At 36.6% G+C, this 24,059-nt stretch overlaps 1 protein-coding gene across 9 annotated transcripts in view; it reads right to left on the bottom strand.

Moving 5' to 3' along the window:
* Nucleotides 1–907: 907 nt before the first annotated feature.
* Nucleotides 908–24,059, bottom strand: part of LOC107863463 (glucose-6-phosphate isomerase, cytosolic 2B) — a 39,559-nt gene continuing 16,407 nt past the window's right edge. For 4 of the 9 annotated variants that reach the window (XM_016709395.2, XM_016709394.2, XM_047408383.1 and 1 more), the window contains exons 19-24: nt 18,538–18,611; nt 18,234–18,287; nt 18,087–18,155; nt 2,164–2,253; nt 1,970–2,077; nt 908–1,236 (exon numbers count right to left, since the gene is read on the bottom strand). In XM_016709395.2, the coding sequence (XP_016564881.1) occupies nt 1,078–1,236; nt 1,970–2,077; nt 2,164–2,253; nt 18,087–18,155; nt 18,234–18,287; nt 18,538–18,611 (554 nt within the window). In that variant the 3' untranslated portion in view covers nt 908–1,077. Of the gene's footprint in view, nt 1,237–1,317; nt 1,557–1,969; nt 2,078–2,163; nt 2,254–18,086; nt 18,156–18,233; nt 18,288–18,537; nt 18,612–24,059 lie in introns of those variants that run through there. The other 5 variants (XM_047408389.1, XM_047408386.1, XM_047408385.1 and 2 more) reach the window with 2 other exon arrangements.

Raw genomic sequence — 24,059 nt, 5'->3', positions numbered from 1 at the left:
TAAATGATCAATTTGAATCAAAACTTGTGTGGAAACACTATTAAACATTGTAAACACATACATGGACACTTAGATGCACATTTATATCATTATCACCACATTAAGCACATGAATCATCCTCAAAATAAGGCTAAAAGACTAGAGTAGCAACGCTAAAATGCATAAATTCACCCCACACACTAAAGAACACTCAAATATACTCTAAATAAGCTCAAATCAGAAACATGAGCTTATAAGAAAAAAACAACTATTAGTTTATCAAAAAAAACACAAATCTGACAAACCGATTTAATGAGGTTTTATTTTTTTCAAATCTGCACTTCATTCATGCAACATGACTGAACTATATGTAAAACTAGGTTTAACTTTCAAACATGTAAGTTTGAAATTTTTGTCAAAAAACAAATAAAAACAAATTTGAAATCTAAACACCCCACTCCAAATAAGCTCAAATTTAAAACATAAGTTTCATATCGTAAAAACCAATCATCAATTTTGTTTCAATATAACAACAAATTTTACTAGCTGATTTAACGCTTTCATTTTTCTGATATATATACTGAATCGTACATGCTTGAAACAAATATTAAAATTGGTTAAAATTTCAATCATATGTGTCTGAATGGAGAAGCATATCATTTCGCTTGAAACAACAACGTACCCCATGAAAATAACAACAATGTACCCCGTGCAAATATCACACTTAATTTAAACGGATTGGGCAGATTACACATTTATGGGTCAAACTCTACCACCTCTATGCTCAATACACTTGGAACATAGTGTGCTCAACTTATCAAGAAATTATTTAGAAAAACAAAGATGGTGAAAGCTAGGATTTGAATTGCGTTCTTTGAAACGAAGTAGACTCTTCACATTTGCTAGTGAAGGTTTAAGATCCAAAGAATTACTTGAAATTCACCTTCGCAGCTGTATCCAATTGAAAATTCAATATTCCACCTTCAAGTTTATACTTTGTGCACTTTCGCAAACTGACACTGATTTGCAAGTTCAAAAACCATTATTTTTACAAATGGAACCCACAAACAAATGTACATAATATTTAGATTTCGAAGGTCAAGTGTACACACGAGAAAAAATTAGGGACGGGTGGGGTGGGGGTGAAGGCCACAAATAAGTTCTTTCTGGAAGCATATCCCTTAACCATTTGTATTGCCAACAACTTAAAATGATACCCACTTGAGCACACCAACCCGGCATTGGCCGCATGACTGACTGCATTAAAACCAAAACTAAGACTACTTCAGTGGAAAGCATTTAGGTGGACTCCATCTAAAGCATGAGTAGAGAAAAGTGTTGCCCAACAATATTCACATTTTATTAATAGAACTGCAGCAATATGTTTGCCAGGATGAGTGGCCATACAACACCAAAACTTTTATGAAACTTGAAAACTGGCTGGTTAACATTAGTTCATTATTGCTTGGCAGTGAAGTTGAGGCCATGGTTAAACCGTGGTCATCGAACACAATTCTTAACATTCCTTATATATTTGGTAGAAGAGTTGAAGGATCAGAAGGAACATCAGCACTTGCCTGCAAAGAAAAACAATTCCAGTGAACATTTAATCTCCAAGTGTAAAGGACTTAATAGCACATCAAGATTATGCAATAAACCTACTTCTCAAAAAAAAAAAAAAAGAAGAACCCTCTGTTGGGTTGTCAAGGCCAGGCACTAATGGGTGTTTTGGTCCTAATCCCAGTATAAAATTTGGGATTACATTTATCCCATGCTTGGTTATTGGTCATAGATAATACCGACACAAATCTATCCCATATAGGATGTGGGATTATAGTCCTAGAGACATCCTTGTTCCAAACCAAATGACCTTTGAGAATAATGGACTTCTATTTAGGATTTGGTAGTGGAGAACCATAGGCAATCTTGTTACCCAGGATTTTGAGAATTCAAGCTTTCCCACTTTTGGTCAAACGAAATCGTGCCATACCTCGATATATCTTGTTATCAATGTTTTGGTGCTGAAATTGAAGCCTTCAACAAATCCTCCTTTCTTACGAGATGCATGAAATTGCTTTCTGACTTGAGTCGCTAGAGACTGCAGAGGACATTGATAAACAAGGTATTATATTAGTATCACAGAATGTTCAATTACTCAATTATAAGGTGCTCTCTTAGAAGTACCTTTCCTAGCTCCACACCCCACTGATCAAAAGAATTGATACACCATACAAAGCCTTGGACTGCAACTCTGTGCTCATAGATGGCCAGTAACTAAAGAAAGAGAAGATGATAGCGGGAAGTTGAGATTAGAGATCACAAGAAGAGGCATGCTTGTCTTTACACAAGGAGAATTGTCAATATTTGCAGCATGCCACAAAAATGAAGACACATTCAAGATGAAAGATATTTTGGTAAAACACCACAATCAAACAGGAATCTCCTTTAAAATGTCTGAGAAAATATAATGAGCATATTCTCTCACCATTGTATGGAAACCTTATTGATGAAATTTATTTGGCAAAATAAAATATTTGTTAAGAGTCCCAAATCAGAAAAGGGATTGGTAGACTTGGACAATCCTCAACTCATGACCTCGCTTTTAGAGTTGAGTTAGGCCCAAGATTCATTCTTCGCATGGTATCGGAGCCGAGCCCATATCAATTCTCTGTTCACCGATGTTGGGCTCCATAGTATTGTCTGCGCTCCCGTGGTTTGGGCGTGCGAGTGTGTTAAGAGTCCCACATAGGAAAAGGGATGGGCAATTGACCTCCTTATAAAGACTTGCACAATCCTCCCGTCATGAGCTAGCTTTGGGGATTGAGTTAGGCCTAAGATCCATTCTTCACAATATCAAATGACCTTAAAAAATCACCTGATCGTCTCTTTCAAATGCAGTAAGCTATTCCTTATCACGTTTTCCCCTTAAGCTCTACTACTCTAAAAAATAAATAAATGGTCAGCCCGTTGCACTAAGCTCCTGCTATAAGCAGGGTCCAAGAAAGGGTCGTACCGAACTCCGTAAAAGACAAACAAAATTCATTTGAAAATCATTAATCATTGACGGTGACAAAAACACCAAGTTGCTAATGCTCACAAAAGGTACAACCACATAGACCAACTTGATGTGCAAGGGAAAACAGTAATAGAGCCAGCAAGAATTAAAGAGGATATAGTAAAGTTTTATAGAAAGCTATACACTGAGGAGAAAGAGTGGAAACCAGCAGGAAATATAAGTAATTGCGTCGCAACCTCAGAAGCAGAGAAACAGCTTGCTTTACATAAGAATTTCGATGAACAAAGTGTATAACTGCCTCAAGCTGTGTGCGATAGACAAAGCCCCAGACCCTAATGGGTACACAATGGGATGCTACTTAGGAATCGTTTAGGCATGTGAGATGAAATCATGACATATAATCATGAGATGAAGCTGAAGTTTTCTTTGAACATGCAATTTGGACTTTTTATGTTTTATATTTTCTCATAAACATAAAAACCTTATAAGTTGTAAAAACTATCAAAATTGCCCCCAATTCTTTATATAATCTTGAGAAAATGGTCCAAACCCCCCACCCCCCACCCCCCAAAACATATACTCGAAATCCAAATACACACTCCAACTTCAAGGGAGTCCTATGACCCCCTGAACCTTTTATTTCCTATATTATTTAACCCTTAAATGCTGACATGTCCACCTAAACCAGATATATACTCTTGTTTAACTAACACGCGCTTGACCCACTATTTTCTCTTTAATTTTCCTCCTTAATTCTAACCAAGTGGACCCCACTTCTTTACCTCACATATTCAGCGTTCCATTTGTGAAGAACGGTTTCTTCTTTACCTTATTATCGATTCATGAAAACTTTCAAAATTATTATTGATTTGCTGATTTTTTTTTAATTATATTTTCACATGATAATATCCAAACATTAGAGGCATTTGGACGAGCCTCAATGTATGTTTTCACTAATTTTTTAGCTTCCTGAAAAGATTAGTTACAAAGTTTGTTTTCCATCAACGGAGAGGAAATCCACAAATATGAAATGTTTGATTGAGGAAATGGGTGTGAATGTCAACATATATTCAGATTTCTACAAACAGAGACCATTATTTGAGGCCAAATATTTCAACCTAGGAGACCCAATTTCATTCTTATCAAATTGACGAAAATGAAAATCAATGATACCATTCTTTGAGGTAAAAAATGAAGCTGGGAAAATAGGCATCAATGGCGGTCTTAACAGTGTTGCAAGTGTAAATCTTCGAGACTGCTACGTCGCACCACGTAGACCCCACTTTGAGCCCTAAATTTGAAATTGAAGAAGATCATGCACCCAAAATCTTCAATTTGAAGTGAAATTACAGTTAAAAGTTTTGCCAACTAAATCCATGCTTCAATCTTTGAAGATGGGGAAAGGGAAGAAGAAAGATGAAAAGGCAAAAAGAAAGAAAGATTATTTGGGAGAAAATGGTTGAGAAATTAGAGATATTTAATTGAAAAACAAAAAATAAGGGTTGGTTTGGACTGCCATGTGTACATTTATCAAAAAGTGAGGCACGAGATATAATTTGGTACGCGCCTAGAGGAGTTGTTTTCACCTTCTATGACAGGTCAGCATTTAGGGGTCAAATAATAAAGGAAATGGGTGGGGGAGGGGGGTCTCATAGGCCCCCGTGAAGTATAGGTGTGTAGTTGGGATTTGGCCAATAGATTAGAGGGGCACTTGGCCAAATAAGCAAAAATTTATAACAAAAGTATAATACATTTTATTTTTTAGAATGTTAATATTAGTCTATATATCCATAGCAAAAATTTATAACAAAAGTATAATACATTTTATTTTTTAGAATGTTAATATTAGTCTATATATCCATAGTAAAAATTTATAACAAAAGTATAATACATTTTATTTTGAGAATGTTAAACTACAACTAAAGTGTAGTCCCCTTTCAGAAGGAGTTTCAGAAGGAGTTACAGTTACAGCCTTTGCATCTATCACTCATTCCTATACATAATCCAAAACATCAAAGATATCTTCTCCCTGAACTATTAGATCCTCTTTACACCACAAGTAGAACAAAGCTAAACAATTCATCTTAAAATCTTGTAAATTGTTCTGCTTGTCTTCTAAACATCACCTGTTCCTTCCTTTCCATGTGGTCCACCAGATGCACGCAGGAAAATCTTCCATCTCTCTTCCTTCTATGCTACATTTCCCACCTTGTTCCAACAGTTGAGAAGCCCTTTGATGTTCCTTGGTTTTACCCAACTAATCTTCCTCAAGCTGTGAACATTTTCCACAATTGATCTGTCCACTTACAATGTAAGAAGAGATGGTTTACTGTCTCTGCCTGTTCATTACATCAAAAGCATCTGAAGCACAAATGAAAACCCCTTTTGTTATATTCTCATGAGTCAAAATTGCTTCTTTGGCTAGAAGCCATGTGAAGCAGTTTACTTTATAAGGGATCTTAATCTTCCAAATCATTTTCGATGGCCAATTCTTTCCCTGAAATTCTGAGATATTGAGGTCCTTGTATGCTTAGTTGACAGTGAATTTCCCTCCTTCATCTATCTGCTTCTTCGACTAAGCTAGTAAAATCTGCCAAGTCAGCATAGAAGGAAGCAATAGTTTCCATTTCCCAGTCATTCAAGTACCTTCTGAAATGCAAGTACCTTCTGAAATGCAGATTCCATGCTTTTTCATTCCTCATTTCAGCTACTGTAGCCAGCTTAGTTTGGCATAGTGAATAGAATTAGGACATAGTCTACTCAACAGATCATTGCCGACCTATTTATCATTCCAGAAGGAAACCCTCTGCCCGTTCTCAACCTTGAATCTGATTCTAGTCTGCATAAGTGGCCATAGATTCTTGTTGCTGTGACCATGTTTGTCATCCATAGATCCTCCATACCATATTTGGCACTAATCACATTCTTCCATAACATGTCTTCATCACTTGTGAATTTCCATAACCATTTCAGCATCAAGCTCTGATTTTGTTTCTTTAGATTATGATTCCCAGACAACCTTCCTTTTTGTTCAATGTCATTTCCCCCCATTTAACCAAATGGAATTTCTTGTCCTCGCTACCTCTTCACAAAAAATTTCTGCGCACTGTGGGAAGTTTCTTGATTACACTAGCAGGCATAGGGAATATGAACATCATGTAAGCGGATAAGGCATCCAATACAGTATTCATCAAAATCAGTCTTCCACTCACGGACAAGTTTTGGCTCTTTCAAATTGTCAACTTCTTTTTACACTTTCCCACAACCCCATTCCAGATCCCATTGCTTTTACTCTCAGCTACTAAGGGCATGCCCAAATAGGTGGTTGGGGGATTCCCTATCCTTCCTCCTAGTTTCTCAATAAGATTGTCCAGTTGTGGTACATCATTAATGGGATAAATGAAGCTTTTTCCCCAGTTAATGTGAAGACCATAAACTGCTTCAAAAATAATGAAAATCACCCTTAATATCATGACTTGTTCCTCCTCGGCTTCACAAAAACCAAATGTTACTCATCCCTTCCATAGCCAAAATAAACAGAAAAGGGGATAGAGGGTCCCCTGCTTTAATGCCTTAATCCCCTCTGAGAAGAGAAAAAACCATTGTTTTGGAGTTCTGTTGGTTGAGACTGAAATTTCACCGTGCTAATACAGTATTTGATCCATCTAATCCACCTTGTACCGAACCCATTCTTTGTAGCATATGATGAAGGCCATCTGTTGCCTATCCCCCAGCTTATAAAGCACTTTCTAGATTCTTTCTGCCTACGGCTTAGCAATAATTTTATAAACCCCTCCAATTAAGCTAATTGGTCTGAAATCATTCAACTCCATAGCCCCTGCTTTTAGGGTATCAGTGCTACAAAAGTTGCATTGATACTTCTTTCAAGGAAACTTGTCTCACGAAACTTTTTAAATGCCTCCACCACGCCCCCTCTAATGGTTTCCCAGCATTGGGAGAACAATGCCATGGAATACCATCAGGAGCGAGTGCTTCGTCCCCTGCGCAGGCGCTAATGCTATCAAGAATCTCCTGCTCCGCAAAGGAGCTTCAAGTGTGTTGACTTCTTTGCCTTCAATTCCTGGGGCAATTCCTCATCTCGCGATCTGGTCTCCATGTTTCTGTTTCTGAGTATAGCCCTTCATAGTAAGCTATAATCTCCTTCCTCACTTCTTCTGGACTTCCACGATTATGTCTCTCACTTTCAGCTTATACATTGTATTTGACCTCCAGCGAACATTTGCAATTCTATGAGAAAACATGGTATTCCTATCACATTGTTTTACCCAAGTAGCTCTGGATCGTTGCCTCCCAGTAATCTCCCCCTTGTCAGCTATATCTTCAAGTTCCATGGTCAAAGCCACTCTAGAAGCTAGCTTTGTCTCCAGAAGAGTCATGTATTCTTGTATCTATTCTAATGCAGCCAATTAGTCAAGAACACTCTGTTTCTGTATACCAAGGTTTCGCTGGCTGGTTTTGCTCCATTCTTTCAGCTTCGTCTTCAAAGCTTTTAGTTTAGCTACCAAGACAAAATTAGGACTCCCTAGGAAATTGAAAGAACCCCACCACTCCTTCACTCTTTCATAGAAGCCTTCTATCTTCAACCATCTATTCTCGGACTTAAAATATGAATTGGCCTTTTCCCAATTTCCACATTGTAGAAGTAACGGATAATGATCAGGGATCTCTATGTAGAATTGATTGCCTGATGTTACTGAAACTAGTATCCCACTCCTCAGAAATAGGGAATCTATCAATTCTTGTAGAACTATCCTGTCTATAACCTCTCTTCCAAGTATATTTCCCCCCAATGAGATCAAGATCCACAAGTTCCATGCCTTCAATGAATTCTGAGAAGTCATTCGTGGCCTTATTAATTCTATTGGGATTCTTCTTCTCAGATGTATGCCTGCCTTACTGTGTTAAAATCACTGCAAAGTACCCATGCTCCTTCGCATAATTACCCAACAGCTCCCACTTCCTCCCGTGTGTCCCCCCTCCTTTCTATTATTCGGTGCATATACCCCGATCATGTGCCAATTGAAATCCTGAATCTTCCCCTTAATCTACAAAAGACAGAATACATGCATGTCAACTTCTTCCCCATCCCAATCCCAAAATTCACAGACCAAGAACTACGAGTTCACCCCTTCCATTCTGGGGTGATAGAGGGATCGTACCATTCGAGCCGTTATTTCCTTGACTCGAAATCGAAATGAAAGCAAGTTTGAAAAGGATTTTCCCGTGTAGTGTTGTAGCTAACGCGTTAAGTATCCCGCCTAAGGAGTACGTTCGCAAGAATGGAACTCAAAGGAATTGACGAAACGAAAACTGAGTGTTTCTTGGTTAAAAAATGTCGAATCTCGTCTGAATCATCATTTGTTGGGACTTATTGGCGTAAGCTCCTTGGCTTGGACAGGACATTTATTCCATGTTGCTATTCCTACATCCAAAGGGGAGTACGTTCGATGGAATAATTTCTTAGATGTATTACCGAATCCTCACTTGTTTCTTACTTTCTTTTTTACGAAAAAAATCTGAACGATCGAAGCGAAAAAACTCTTCCGACAATTGGAGAAGGAGAAAGCCATTCCTACAGGCCTAAAACTGTGATGAATGAAGTAAGAATGAATTGGCTTATTCGAAAAACGCCTTGTTCTTTGTAAGATCTATCTCGTGTCTGATACTGCATGGTTCCACTTTGTAAGAACCCCTAATCATTCACTTGAAGCTCATCCTCTTCATCATAAATGATCCGTTTGTCCCAAAATGGCGTGGACCAATAGGGAAATCCCAATTCATTGAGTCTTTTGATACAATCAAATAGAAAGCCCCAGCCCCAAGGGCACCATATTCTAGGAACCCGAGCCCAAACTATGTGCTTGAATAAATCCTCCTACGGTCAAGGGCTCCTTCTCCCCCCCCCCCTTTTCAAACTCTGATAGATATTTTTCATAGAGAAACATCAAATCAAGGATAGACCAAGAGCCCTTTAAAGTGGAAAACAAAACTACAATTTACATAGATTTATTGAATCCATTATTGATTCAATCTTGTCCCAGATTATGACTACTCCGCCCTAGTGCCACTTGCTTCCAACCATTTGTTCCCCATACCTCCTCTACCATCTCTGAAATGTCACACCACAGCAGCTTTCCACTCCTTTATCATGTTCCTAACTATACTTCTTTTTCTGTTACAGTTTAGACCCCTTACATTCCAAGATACAATTTTAATCATTGATCTTGTATAGCTAGGTAATCCCCCCCCCCCCCCCCCCTCTTCTAGACCCATAATTCCAGAACATTGCATCAAGTTCCATAGCGTTCAGTTCATTCACCCCTTCCTCTTTACTATGGTTTGTGTTGCATTGTTCTGTTTCTTGTTGTTGTCAATCATTGTGAAAAGTTCCACTGCTTTTTCCTCACATCCCATGAAATTCACCCCAAATTTCGAGCAAAGTCTTATAGTATGTTCTTGAATTCAATTTGCTAGGTTGTTCTTTTGATAGACTTCCTTTGTTGATGAGTGGACTTTGAAAGGAATTGCCTCTTTGTTAATACAGTTGCTCTTTCTTCTTGTTCTTCAACTTGCATGGCCCAACTTTCACCTTTATCTGCATGTCCAGTTTCTATTGTTGTTGCCGCCATCTCCATATACTCAATTGCACGTTCAGAAGTAATTTCCTCATCCTTATTTCAATTGCCTGAGCACTGTTTTTATCTTCAAGTCTTGACAGATTTGTAGTAGTTTCGATGGACATATCAGTAGAATGTACTTCTTCCTTGTCAAGATTATTTCTCCTTCTAATTGGGCAATTCAGAGCGCAGATGTCCCCCTTTTTTAATTTGACCCGCTACATCCCTAAAGGGCCCTTTATCTTTTGATTGTAAAACACGTGTCTCTGAATTCAACGTTTTCCTCTCTTCTGTTGTGCCCACGTTTTCCCTGAGATCCTCCGGATCTTTCGTCAAAAAAGGCATTGTCTCACTATTGTCCAATGGATTAACGAGAGTTACCTCTCTCCTTTCCACTTCTTCCCTAATGGTGACTGAAGCTTCGACCCATATTGGAATCGTGTAGACGTGGCCATCGTTTGTGAGCTCAATCCCTCTCGAAACTTTCTTTCCGTCTCCCCGGACCTTGATGTGAGCCCAGTGTAGGTGGTTCTTGAGAATAATGTTCTCTTCTGTCTCAATAAAACCACTGCAGTGGTCGCCGGCTATTCTGAAGATCTTCTCTAACCACACGATTTAGTGGGAGTCCTAGAAGTCAGATCCACACCCAATCTCTTTTGATCTCTGCCGACCAGCATCCTGTTGAGGGTTTCCACCATTGAAAGGGGATTTTTCTCCTCTTCCAGATCCATTCTCCTGAACGTACATGTTTTGATACTTTTTTCGAAGGCATTTCGAAGAGAAAGTGACCATCTTTCATCGCAAAAACATTTAACTCCAAAAATCGCCTTCCATGTACTGCTTGCCCATCTTGTAATGTTGTTTAGAATGATCAGCTCCTGTGTTGAAATCTGGAATCTGCCGACCAAACATCTATCCAATAGTTCCTTTTCCAATGTAGATGCACATCCACTTACTTTGATGTTATCATCCTGGATCTGTATCTGTGCTAATCTCGTATTTTTCGTTGTCCATCTTGTATCTATGCTAATCTCGTACTTTTCGTTGTCCATCTTGTATTTGTGCTAATCTCGTATTTTCGTTGTCAATCTCGTATTTGTGCTAATCTCGTTCATCCTTCGAGGATTTTTGTGACTGATTTGTGGTACGAGATTTTGTGACCTGAGTACTAACTGTTTCTTGTAAGAACTTAGCAATTTTGTGCGCAATATTCCCAAGAGAAGTATAATACATTACCACAAAGTTATTCTAAAAAGTACAATATTTATTGATCAAACCTTAGCTCAATAAAAAAGTAAAATTGAACATTAATTTGTTCGATTCATAATAAATTTGGTCGGTGAATGAATTTCGTCAAAAATAAAGAATTTGGTGAATAATAAATGGTAAAGTAGGAATTGGTTTGAAGTAATAATAAACTTTATGTTGGTGAAAATAATGATTATATGAGATATAAATGGTTTAAAGAGTAATAATATGAGATATAAATTTTATTACATATAACATGAAATAAATGGGTGGTAGATATAACAGGTGGAATTTTTTTTTGTTACAAAATATAAACTTGTGAATTAATTTTTGTATTTCAAAAATCTTAAATCATGTTATGAAATCCCAAATCAAGTTTTTTGGAGAATTTGAAATTTCATCTCATGATATGAAATCATAAGATGAAATCAGCATTAAATGTCTATTTCTCCAACAGCAGTACATAGGTTGTACTGAAACCGTATTTACACCATTTACTATACTAACCCGCTATCTCTTACCTAAATTGAATCTCGAACATCAATTATAGAGATAGTATCATCCGAGTACACATGATTACACCAAAAACATAGCAACAAAAGACAATTAAGCTTAATCTTTTGCATACTACTCTTTACGCTCTCAAAACATCTAGCGTTCCTCTCCTTCCATATAGCCACCCAGATACTTGCAGGGACGATTCTCCATTTGTCTCTATTTTTTGTGTGCACGGCAGCTTCCTCCTAACTTTGAATTTTTTTTGTAATCTTTCCAGGCATGGTCCTGGAAATGCCCTTGAGATTTAAGAAAATCCTCCATTTTGCAATGAAAAAAAAAGATGATTAATTGTTTCCGCATCCCCGCCCCCCCCCCCCCCCCCCCAAAAAATCTAGGGCACAATATCCCTTTCTTTATCAAATTATCTTGAGTGAAAGCAGCTTCTTTAGCCAACGACCAAACAAGGCATGCTAATTTGTGTGGAACTTTGTTTTCCCAGATGCCTTTCTAAGGCCAGTTTGTGATACACTGGGGTCCCAGATGCCTTTCCAAGGCCAGTTTCTTATACACTAGGGGGTTTGGTTCATCCAGATATAAGCATTACTCACCTTAAACTAGCCCTTCATGCTACCTTTCAACCATAGAGTATCTTGATTCGTTTCTAGACCATTGAACTGGTCAATTGTGTGGAAGAAGTCTGCTACTCTTTGAATTTACCCATCGTTCAACTGTCTTCTAAAGTTGAAAATCTATCCTTGGTGTGTCCATAAGTCTACGATTGTCTTTTGTTAATGAGAGACTAATGCATAGATGCCTGGAAACTGAATTTCTAGTCATACAGTCTCATGCCACTCATCTTTCAAAAAATTAGTTTTGCCTCCATTTGCCACTTTAACCTTTGTGTTGGTTTTGAATTCACTCCATAAAGCTCTAATGGATCTCCACAAACTAACTCCATATGGTGTGGTGATTTCCTTTGTCATTCCGTTATCTTCCTCTTCATATTTAGCACTAATGACTGTACTTTCATAGTCATTTCATTCTTAGGGCCTTGCTTTGAAATTTCAGATTCTTGATTCCTAATCTTCCTCTTCTTTTCCCTACAATCACTGCCTCCCATTTGACCAAGTTGTATCCCTTCCTTTCATTGTTCCCTTGCCAAAGAAACTTCCTCTTTATCTTGTCTAGTCTGTTGATAACCCCTACAGGAATAGGAAAGACAGACATCATGCATGCTGGGAGAGAATCAAGGACTGAGTTAACGAGAGTTAATCTGGACAAATACCGAATCTTCCACCTTGCTAGTTCTTTTCACATTTTCCGATTACACTATTCCATATTTCTATGAATTGTGACTTTGCTCCCAATGACATTCCAGATAGACTGTGGTTCCACTTCACCAAGAATTAGTTCATAAACTCTAATTTTTGCACCTCATTAATAGGATATAAAAAGTTTTTCCTCCAATTAATGTGCAGCCCAAAGATCCCTCCAAACAACACCAAAATCACCCTTAGGATCTTAAGTTGCTCCTCTTCAGCTTCACACATGATGAGAGTGTCATCTGCATATTACAGATGAGTTATCTCTAGATTTTCTCCTTTATTTCTAGCCACGTTAAAACCTCTGAACCAACCATGCGTATTTGTTGTCCTGATCATGCTATTAAGACCTTCCATAGCAAATAAAAATAAAAAAGGTGACAAAGGATCTCCTCATCTAATATCCCTTTGTGCACTAAAGAAGCCAAATGGTGAGCCGTTTATGAACACAAAAAATCTCACAGTGGAGATACAATATTTGACCCATTGTATCCATTTCTGGCCAAAACCCATTCTCCTCATAGTATCCAGTAAGAACTCCCAATTAACATGGTCATATGCCTTTTCCATGTCTAGCTTACAAAGGATTCCAGGTTTTTTTTTCTCAATCTGGAGTCAACGATTTCATTCACCATAAGTACTGCATCCATGATTTGCCTGCCTTTGATGAAGTCTATTAGTTGCGACTCGACCAACTTCGACATCATATCTTTCAATCTTTCTGTCAATACTTTGGCAAACAATTTGTATATGCTACCTATCAGACTAATTGGTCTGAATTCCTTCAACTTTTTGGCTCCTTTCTTGGGATGAATGTAATGAATGTGGCATTAAGGCTTCTCTCAAACATTTCTTGTTCATAGAAGTTCTGAAAGGCCGACATGATGTCGTGCTTCATTATCTCCCAACACTTTATGAAAATCCATGGTAAAGCCATCCGGACCAGGTGCCTAGTCTGTTGCACATAATTTTAAACATCTCAGGACTTCATTTTCTTCAAAACCCCTTTGTAGCTTATCTTTTTCCTCTTCTGCGAGTCTAAGAAAATTTGGATGCACATAAGCTAGTCTCATGCTAGTGGTTTTTGAGTATAGTTTACTGTAATAATCCACCAACTCCTTTTCAATTTTGTTTGGATCGTGAGTCGACTCCCCTTGGATCAAGAGTTGGTCAATCTTGTTGTACCTTCTATGAGCATTTGCCATTTTGTGAAAAAGTTTGGTGTTTCTATTGCCCTCCTTCAACCACAGTGACCTTGACTCTGCCATCAGGAAATCTCTTCGTTATTTTATCAATTCCTCATACTCTAGCATACTTGTTGCCCTTCTTTCTGTCTCATCATCCATCAATCTTCTATTCTCCATTATTCCATCAAACACTGCCACTTTGCTTAGCAGAATTTTTCTTTTTGTTCCCACTCTTACTCCACTCTTTAAGATTGATTTTTAGAGCTTTAAGCTTAAAGGCAAGAATGTAATTCGGTCTTCCGCAGTAGTTGAAAGAGCTCCACCATTCCTTGATTCTATCATTGAAACCTTTTGTGCCTAACCATCAATTTTCAAATTTGAAATAGTTTTTGCTTTTGTTCCAATTTACAGGTTATCGTATATGCACCAATCTCCAAAACCTCTCCTTTCCACACCCCCTGTCCCATATCAACAAGATACCCCCTCTAGTGTAACTAGCCTATAAACATGCAAAATTAATCCATCTACCTCCCATATGTGTTTCACTTCCTCCGTTAAATTCCCCTCTCGTTTAGTTTCTTGCAGACAAATGATGTTTGCATTCCATTCTATTACTAAACTGTTCACCAATCTCCTCTTATCCCTGTTATTCAAACCCCTAACATTTCATGAGACCAACTTGAACTTCATCAATCACCACTTGATTGACTTCCTCAATCACATTACGGAGGTTATTTTTATAATTTCCATATTTAGGAAATGTTTGAAAGAAGCGTCAATGCTACTTTTATAGCTTTGATCCCGAGAAGAAAGGGGTTGAGGAACTGAAAGATTTCAGAGCAAAAAGCCTTGTAGGAAATTTCTACAAACTGATTTTGAAGGTACTAACAGAAACGTTGAAAAAAGTGGACTCCTTAGTTGACTCTTAATAAATGTCCTTCATTAGAGGAAGACAAAAAATGGATGCAGTTTTGATTGCTAATGAGGTTGTAGATTCCAGAATTTCACAAGGGAAGCCAGGGATACTATGCAAACTTAAGTCATCTGCGACCCCTTAAATTTGTTAGTAAAATTCATTTAGACACCTCAACAGACCTTTTTTCCTATTGGACACTTCAACCTTAACAAATAAATACCTATTAAGCATTTTCCTGATAGTTGGTCAAAGGAAAAGTGCATGTAATACACACTCAGATGATGTGGCAAAGTGACAAATCAAATACAAAACATATGGCATTTTAACTTAAAATAATCATAGAAATAATTTTTTAATATAAAGAATTCTAAATCCCAAGAAAAAATAAAAAAAATCCATCTATACACCCCCATCCACGGTAACCTACACAACCCTCCCCCTTTCTTCTCTTCCCCCGAAATCACCCCTTGCCCACCGCCATTCCCCCACCATCTTATTCTCCTTTAACTTTTTTTTGGCACATAATTTTGCCAAAGTAACGATCATTTTTATTGAATAATGAGAGGAACTATCATTTTTATTAAATATTATTCTATGCTGAGAGCAAAAACTAAACCATGTGATAACGTAAAAGCGATCGAAATGGGCAGATGAACAACGGCAATGTAAAGAGAAAGAAAGAAGAGCATAAAGAAGAGTTCTAGTTGTTGATGGTGATTAGTGATGCTTTGGTTCTAACTATTGCAAATTTTATCTAATTTTTCATACCCATTTCATCAAAAGTTCAATCCCCAAAATACGATTCTGCAATTTATAAGAAACCTATCAGGTGAAATTAGATTGTAAATTTTTGGATTGTAAATTTTTGGACTTATGGTGCCAGAGAGTGTAGTTTTTAAAGAGAAGAAAGAGAAAACGATTCTTTTAAAAAGAAAACTAATGAAAAAGAAGAAAAGAAAAGATTAAAAAATATATATATATGAAAAAAATGTTAAAATATTGACTTGCGCGCCCAACAAGGTGTGAATCACACTTTTTGTGCGTGCCACATCTGCATAAAGTGTTCAAGTAGTTCAAATTCAAAGTGGTAGAAGTGTTCAATAGAAGGCTCGGTACCAAAGTGAATTTCAGGAACAACTTTAAGGGCCAGTGTATGAGTTAAGCCAAAATCTTATGATCATGTCAACTGGAGATACATCCAAGCAGTTCAAGGGAAAATGGGCTTTAGTGCTATGTGGATTAACTGGGTGAAATACTATATATCTACTATGAAATTCTCAATTCTCATTGATGGAGGGTCTGAAGGATTTTTTGATGCTCAAAGGGGGATCAGACTCCTTGTCCCCTTCTCTTTATCTTGGCAATGGAAGGGCTCAATGGCATGATTAAGGTGGCCAACACTAATGGGTATATTCAAGGCTTTAAAGTGGATAGAAACAACAATGAAAGTAGGGAGATAATCCACCTTCAGTATGCTGATGACACCTAAATTTTTTGTGATGCAGAAGCAGAACTACTGAAGTTTTTGTGGGTGCTTGTTATCTTGTTTAAAACTTTATCAGGTATCACATTAACCGGAGAAAGAGTCACATTTACCTCATCAATCATGTGTCAAACATAAACCAACTTGCCATTATACTAGGAGGAGAATGGGTTGTCTTTCCACCATCTACTTGGATATCTCTGAGAGCAAATCAAAATCCAAAGGGATTGGGATTCATTTCTGGAGAAATGTGAGGAAAAACTCTCAAGGTGGAAGTCTCATTATCTATCCACAGGGGGGAGATTAACTCTGATAATGCAGTCTTAGATGCATAACCTACCTATATGCTATCACTCTTTCCTACTCCATCAAGTGTTATTGAGAGACTAGACAAGATCAGAAGGTCCTTCCTATGGCAAGGGAACAAGGAGAAACGAGCTTTTCCTCTAGTTAAACGGAAGGACATCATAAGAAGCAAAAAACAAGGTTGCCTTGGCATTAGGAATCTGAAACATCAGTGCAAAGCTTTGCAGACCAGATGGCTATGGAAATATGCACAAGAACCCCAAACTTTATGGGACAGTGTCATTAAAAGAAAATATGGGGAAGAAGACTGTAGGGTATCAAAGGAAGTTACAACACCTTAGGGAGTCGGTCTGTGGAGATCAATCAGATCAATCAGGACCTTCTAGCCATTCCTTAAAAATCATTCAAAGGTGCACAAAGGAGCCAAAACTTGTTTCTGGAAAGACAAATGGATCTGGAAAGACAAACGATAAGGACAAGGTCTTTAAAAGATCTGTTCCCTAATTTATTTGACCTGGCCCTATTTCAGCACATACAGTTGCTCAAGTGTGGATACTACTGAGATTCACAAGAGGGATGAATGAAAGGGAGATCACAAGAGTGGTTGAACTATTCAAGCATCTAGAAAGCTTCTAATGGATCCAAGAAGGTGTTGACTGCTTGTGGTGGAATAGACATCCCATAGGATTGTATAAAGTCAGCTCAAGGTGCAGACAACTGAATCACATGGAACCACAGGTTACCATGTGGCCACGGAAACACCTGGAAGATTCAAATTCCTGACAAAGTTGCATGTTTTACTTGGCTTCTTGCTAAAGAAGCTATCCTGACTCACGGGAATCTGATTAAGAGGAAGATATCACTTTGCTCAAGGTGCTTCTTATGTGAAAAAGAAGCAGAGACAGTGAATCACCTATCCTTGCACTGCAGCATCACAGATCAACTATGGAAGGTTTTCATCAATCTCGGGCACTAATTGGGTGATGCCAAGAAAGATTGCTGACATTCTTTTTAGTTGGGAGGAAGTTGGAGCAGGAGCAAGGAACAGAGAGAGATGGAGGATCATTCCTTCATTTATATGGTGGACAATTTGGAAAGAAAGGAATGATAGATGCATTGAGGATAGAAGCAATTCAGTAAAACAGATTAAGCTAAATTGTATTTTGTTATTTTGCTTTTGGTGCACTAAGTTATACTCGGGTGATACAGAATCAATCCTAGATGTCCTATATACCATTTAGGTTTGATTTGTTTTTGGTATACAATGTATCTAACCTTACTCGTGTAAATACGGTTTTTCAGTACTACCTAAGTACGGGCATGAATACAAAATGTTACCTGTTTCAAAAATATCATTGATGCAGTTCAAGAAAGGTAGCGCTGTGTTTCACACCGTCACTTATACAATGGTACAAACTCAATCCATGGGACATACTATGTCACTCAAAACTCAGAAACACTTGTAAAATAATTAAATGTCTAATATCTCATACCTGTCCAATGTTATAAGAATTCAATGATGGAAGTAGTATACTTAGAGAAGGTCGATTTCCAGAAAATGTCTGCAAGATATTGGAGGAGTTTGAGAATAGAACTCTAAGTATAGCACAATATCCCAACTAAGGAATGTAAGGAATTACCTTATGAGAAACAAGATGCTCAGGAACATTCTCCTTTTGCAACTGCTCTGGTGTCTGCAAAGAAAGTCAGTACTGATAATCAATTAATACTAATAAATCTGGTCTGATCCTTCACAGAGGAAAGGAGGGCTTTTTTTTAAAATTTGGGGGGTGGGGGTAGAGAACTTGTGGCAAGTTTGACGCATGAGATCTATATCCCAATTTCAACTTTACACTAAACTGTAACTGCTGTCAGCTCTGAAACTTAACTAAAGTTTTTCAGGTATGTGGTGGGTATATTGTAAAAATAGAAAGGGTATCTCACCTTCCCATAAGCAAGGGCATCTGGCTGCGCAAAGAAGTTCGACATGAGCTCATCATGGTTACTCACCACTTCATCTGAAAATGAGTTGCCCAAAATTAATACAAGGGGAAGCAAATGGAATAAGTAGCGACTATAACTAGGTATTAATGTTTTATTTCATCTTCCTACGTGAAATGGGAATGAGAAACCATGATATTAGGCTACAAATGTAGCTTTTAGCTACATTTCGCCTTATAATTGAATATTTTAATCGTGTTTGAGCTTGAATCTGAGCATTAATACTTAACATGTGAGTTTTATTGTGCAGGACTTGTTTTCCAGTAGAAGAACTAATGTGGAGCTAAAACAGATGAAATGGAGCTTCGAAGTCTGAGAGATATTCAAGGAAATTAACCATTGTCAAGCTTAGGGGTCGAAAACCCACTGTGCATGAGAAAAATTTATTAACAAAAATAGAAGACCCAAAGTTACGCTAGCACGCCGTGCCCAACGATGTGTGGCACAAGGTGCAAGGGCAATTTTGAATCAGAGCTACAGGAATTATGGTCTTGGGAAATCCCTCTTGGCATGGCATGCCAAGCACCGTGTGGCATGTTGAGCCAGGGAAATTTTGGCTTTCTGCTGTTGAAATCACGGTCTCAGGATTTTGCAATTGGCAAAGCGTACCAGGCTAATTTTGGGCATGTGCGATCCTGCTTTGGTTCATTAAGGGGTCGTTTGGTGTAAGGAATAAGGAGAGATAATCCCGGGATAAGTTTTTAGTACCCCTTTATCCCTTGTTTGGTTACAAAAGTGTGGGATAACTTATCCCGGAATTAATAGTTAGTACCGGAATAAGTTATCCCTACCTTGGGGGTGGTATAGTAATACCGCGATAACTTATACCGGGATAAAATATGTAAATTATCAAAAATACCCTCCTTAAACCCTCTTTATACATCACTTTTTCACATCCATATATATTTCCATAATTTTTAGTACCATTTTCTTCGCTACGAGTTATTTTTTTGATAATATATTTTCTATTAAAAAATTACATTACAAATATAATTTTTATTTATGAATATATTATAGGTTGAATTTGTTTGCCTAATGCTTACGTTTATTATAATTTAATTTCTCTTATAAAAATATTGACTCCACTACTTAATTACATATTTTTAATTAAATAATCTTTTGTCACTTTTTTATATATCAATTAAAATAAATAACTTTAATATTGTACAATATAAGAGTGATATGTGCTTAAATGAAGTGACAAAAACAATAAAATCTCTTTTACTAAAATAAATTTAAGATGAAAGTTTTATTTTTAAAATGCACGATTCAATTATGAAAATTCACACACAAAAACATTTAAGCTAAATAAGATGAAAATTTTATTTTTAAGAATGAACAAATAAAGTTTGAAAGAAAAATGTAAAAAAAAAAAATAAGGTGAAGGATATTTTTGTAAACAAACAACTTATTCTTAAAATTATACCATGCATATTATTTTGAATATGACAAACCAAACACTCAATAAAAATAATCCCAGCATAACCAATCCCAGCATAACTTATTCCAACATAACTTATCCCAGTATAACTTGCCTTCAAACCAAACGACCCCTAAGGGTATTTCTGTCCAAGGTCACTTAACGGCATATAAATACATGGAAAGCGCGACTTGGAGGACTTTTGACCTACGAAAATTTAGAGGATGGCTCCTCTCTTGGAGACACGAGGATTCTACGTGTTTCGATCAACGATCAATTAAATACAATAGTTTGGATTGACAAGTTGTTTGTAATGTTTCCTAGCTTTCTATTCTTATTTATTTGTATTGTACTACTCCTCTTCTACGGAGTAATTTTATTATAGGATATAGACGGACAAGGTGTAACGATTATCACTTTAAGTTTTACTCTTGTTGAAGGCTTAGAACTTGTCGATGGACTTCTAATAGAAATTGTGGAGTAATTGGTATTTCATGTTAATAGAAAGAGAAGTGTTTTGATGAATATTTTCACATCATATGTTTAGGTTCATATTTAGTAATTCTTCTAAGTAATCAAAAGAACTTATAAATTATTAATCTAAACTAAAGTTAGAGAACATCCGCACGAAGTTTTCCTTGAACAGATCTTATCGCCATTTCTTGCACAAGTTTGCTATGGTCTTCATTATTTTATCTAATGAAAATTGAGTGTTTTTTTTGTTTAACATTGGTAAATTAGTATTCTTCGGCATTAGGATATGTTGTCCACCTTCAGAAATTACAGCACCCTAGTCAGAATTATAGCTAATGAAAATTGAGTTAATTCGAAAGAAGAGTCTCAGTTGGCAACGGATGATCAAATTAATTATTGAATTCGCAAGATTCAATAATACCTAGAAGTGCACCGTGAATAATGTATATCCTTGGAAAATAACTTGCAACTATCTCGTCGATTGCCATAGTTTGTCTCATTACTTATAATCATTCACTGCCCATTTCTCAAATATCTCGTGAATCTAACTTATTTAATTTCCATTGCAATGCTCGTGGTTAATAACCACCTCAACTACAAGAATTATTTTGACAAAGAACTACAAGCATTATATTAACTAATAAAATCAATCAGAATCTATTTGAGCATAATTTGTACCAACCTTAGGAAACAAGAACGTTTCTATACCATCTTTGACAAGCATGAGGATAAGTTTTTATATGTCCCTCGTCAGACCACACGAAAAAAGAAGAATCATATCATAACATACTAAAAGTGGAAAGCTCCAAAGTACAAAGCTGGACTACAAAAATGCCGATACAAAATAGATTGACCATTTTGTCCCCCAAAAAAACTGAAAAACAAGTTAATTGTGGTTATAAAAAACTACGTATCATTTATATTATAAGACCAAAAGTCATGAAGCTTCGAGTGAAAAAGTTCTTTTTTTTGTTTCCCACCCGGTGTTCGGTACCCGCATTAAAGCCTCGACTAATCCGAATCGCGCACTGTGCGGCCCATTCTGGAGGTGGCGCTCCCGCTCCCAACAAGACTTTCCCTATACCCCAGGCCGAACTCGAAACTTCTGGTTAAGGGTGGAGCAGTCCCACCACTGCACCACACCACAAACCATATTGGTGGATGCAAAAGAAGTTGGAAAGTCATTACTAATTTTTTTTTTTGATAAAGTAACAACTGGAAAGTCATTACTAATTGATAAATAACCATTTCTCAATATAAGAAAACCCAATGGCTATATTTAATAAATAACTATTTAAAAACTTAAATTGATCAAATGTTTCTCCCTCTCAGAAAACCCAATGGCCATATTTAATAAATAATTGTTCAAAAATCCTCGTTATCTTCTTCATATGTGAAACAATTGTTTAACAACCATATGCATTTGTTATTACCATGTAAGTGAAGTCATTATCTAGGAAGTAAAAAAGTTTTTCATCTTTGGCTTATATCCCTACTAACTTGGATGAATTGACATTATATCATTCTTTTAGCATGATATTAGATGAATTTAGTCATCCCTTACCCATGTATGTATGTTTGTTACTGTGGAGCACTTTTTGAGACAATCAATTTACAATAACCAACATGTGTTGGATTGATCCCTATTTGGCTTCGTTTGTCAGCTGGACCCTTCTACTCACGACTTCGCTAACTAAACGCTTTAACTCGATGAAACTCAACCTTTTAAATCAGTGATGCATGTAATATAACCACTACACGTCAAGTTCCACTTCATTTTTAAATGCCACATAGGAAATTAAATATTAAAATTGAATTTAATTAAATAGGCCACTTAAACATTATGGAGAAGTTTCAAAAATCATGTTCTTTATGTATGTTCACAAATTACGCAAGAAATTCATTCCAAATAGCTTAATTCTTTCCCATTTGATTTGAATTTTCAACTACAAGTTCACAAACACAAACACAACGGACCCCCAATTACAGTTTCGAATTAATTTTACAAATTTGTTTGTTGTTCTTCAAACCTCCTCAATCTTATCAATGGAGTTCTTTAATCTTTCAATACCCATTATTACCCACTTTCAATATTCTAAGTTCAAATTTTGACCCAACAAAAAAAGGAACATGAAGATCTTCGGATTGTGCGAGTGATTTAGCCCCGATAAAAAAGAAGGGAAGGGGGGTCTGAGAAGGAGATAAATGGTTTTGGGGGGTGTTCGAATAATAAAAGGGCTGAAGAAGAAGAGAGTTTCTTAAAAAAAGGAAGCGAGGGGAGAAGAAAATTCTTTTTTATTTTTTAAATTTGTTATTTGTTTTCTCTTATAATTTTAATGTTTTGTTTAATGTAAATACGGTATTCACTTGCTTCTAAACATGTGTAATCACGCACTTTGTACAACTCACCCATCTTAATGCCACATAAGTCTGGTCAATGGTCCAAGGGTTTAAAATGTTGAGTTTCATAGAGTTTAAGTGTTCAGTTAGCAAAGCAGTAAGTAGAAGGGTCCAGCCGACAGCCAGAGCCAAGTACAAAGGTCTCCCATGTCATTCCTTCTGCATTATTATGTTTAAAGTAAAGTACTTCATCATCTTAACTGTAGGACTTTATTAATTTATTGTTAGAAGAGAGCCATTAGATTGATATGTTTGTAAAGGAAAGCTAAATATTAAGTATGATCAAGCAGAATCATTGTTGATTGAATAGAATATTATTTAGTATGAAGTTACTGCCCGGTGATCAATTTTATCGGACGTTTCATATCAGTCTTCTATTTTTATTTCTATACAACTATATTAAATCAGAATCAAGTTCCTGTTGATATCAGATGTTCAATTTTATGGAGTATTTTATATCAGCCTTCTTTTTCATTTCTCTTCATTCCCATTGACAGTTCTTGTTTTTTGGATCTTGCTTTTTCATTCTTTTCCTTTTACCTCTTATTACTTGGTAAAAAAATTCCACAGTTTAAGAATTGCTACACTATATTCACTTATGTTTTCTTAATATGAAGATTAGGATTAGTTAGTTTTTTCCAATGTAATTTGTTTATAGGTTAGATATGACCAAAGAAATAAACCACACTGCTATTTCTTATATATGCAAATCGACACTTTTAAAGATACTACTTGTTCCAATATAAGATTTTGGTTTATTACTAGCTGCTATACTTTATTGATAAGAGTGATCTTCTCTAGCTTTCTACTTTTTTCAAAACTTCTTTCACATTCAGCTAACTATAATTTTAGTACATTTGTGTTTTATGAAAATATATAGCATCAAATGACATTGGTTATATCATTTGGAAACGTTTGTACTTATTAGAATATGAGTAGGAATAGAAATTGCATATAGAATCCTACTTGGGAATGGATTGTAATATAGTGTCCTATTAGGAAAAAGATTGAAATGTAGCGTCTATAAATAGGGTCTCAATGTAATAAAGTAGTAACAACAATTCAATAATATTTTTCTCCTATATTTCTCACATGGTATCAGAGTCAGGCCCATCCCAAATCTTTGTTCACCGATGTTGGGCCTCCATATTATGTTGCCCACGCTCCAGTT

Source organism: Capsicum annuum, chromosome 3 (assembly GCF_002878395.1).
Source record: "Capsicum annuum cultivar UCD-10X-F1 chromosome 3, UCD10Xv1.1, whole genome shotgun sequence".
Classification (NCBI taxonomy): domain Eukaryota; kingdom Viridiplantae; phylum Streptophyta; class Magnoliopsida; order Solanales; family Solanaceae; genus Capsicum; species Capsicum annuum.
The sequence above is the reverse complement of the archived record's forward strand: the minus strand, read 5'-3'. Positions and strand labels throughout refer to the sequence as shown.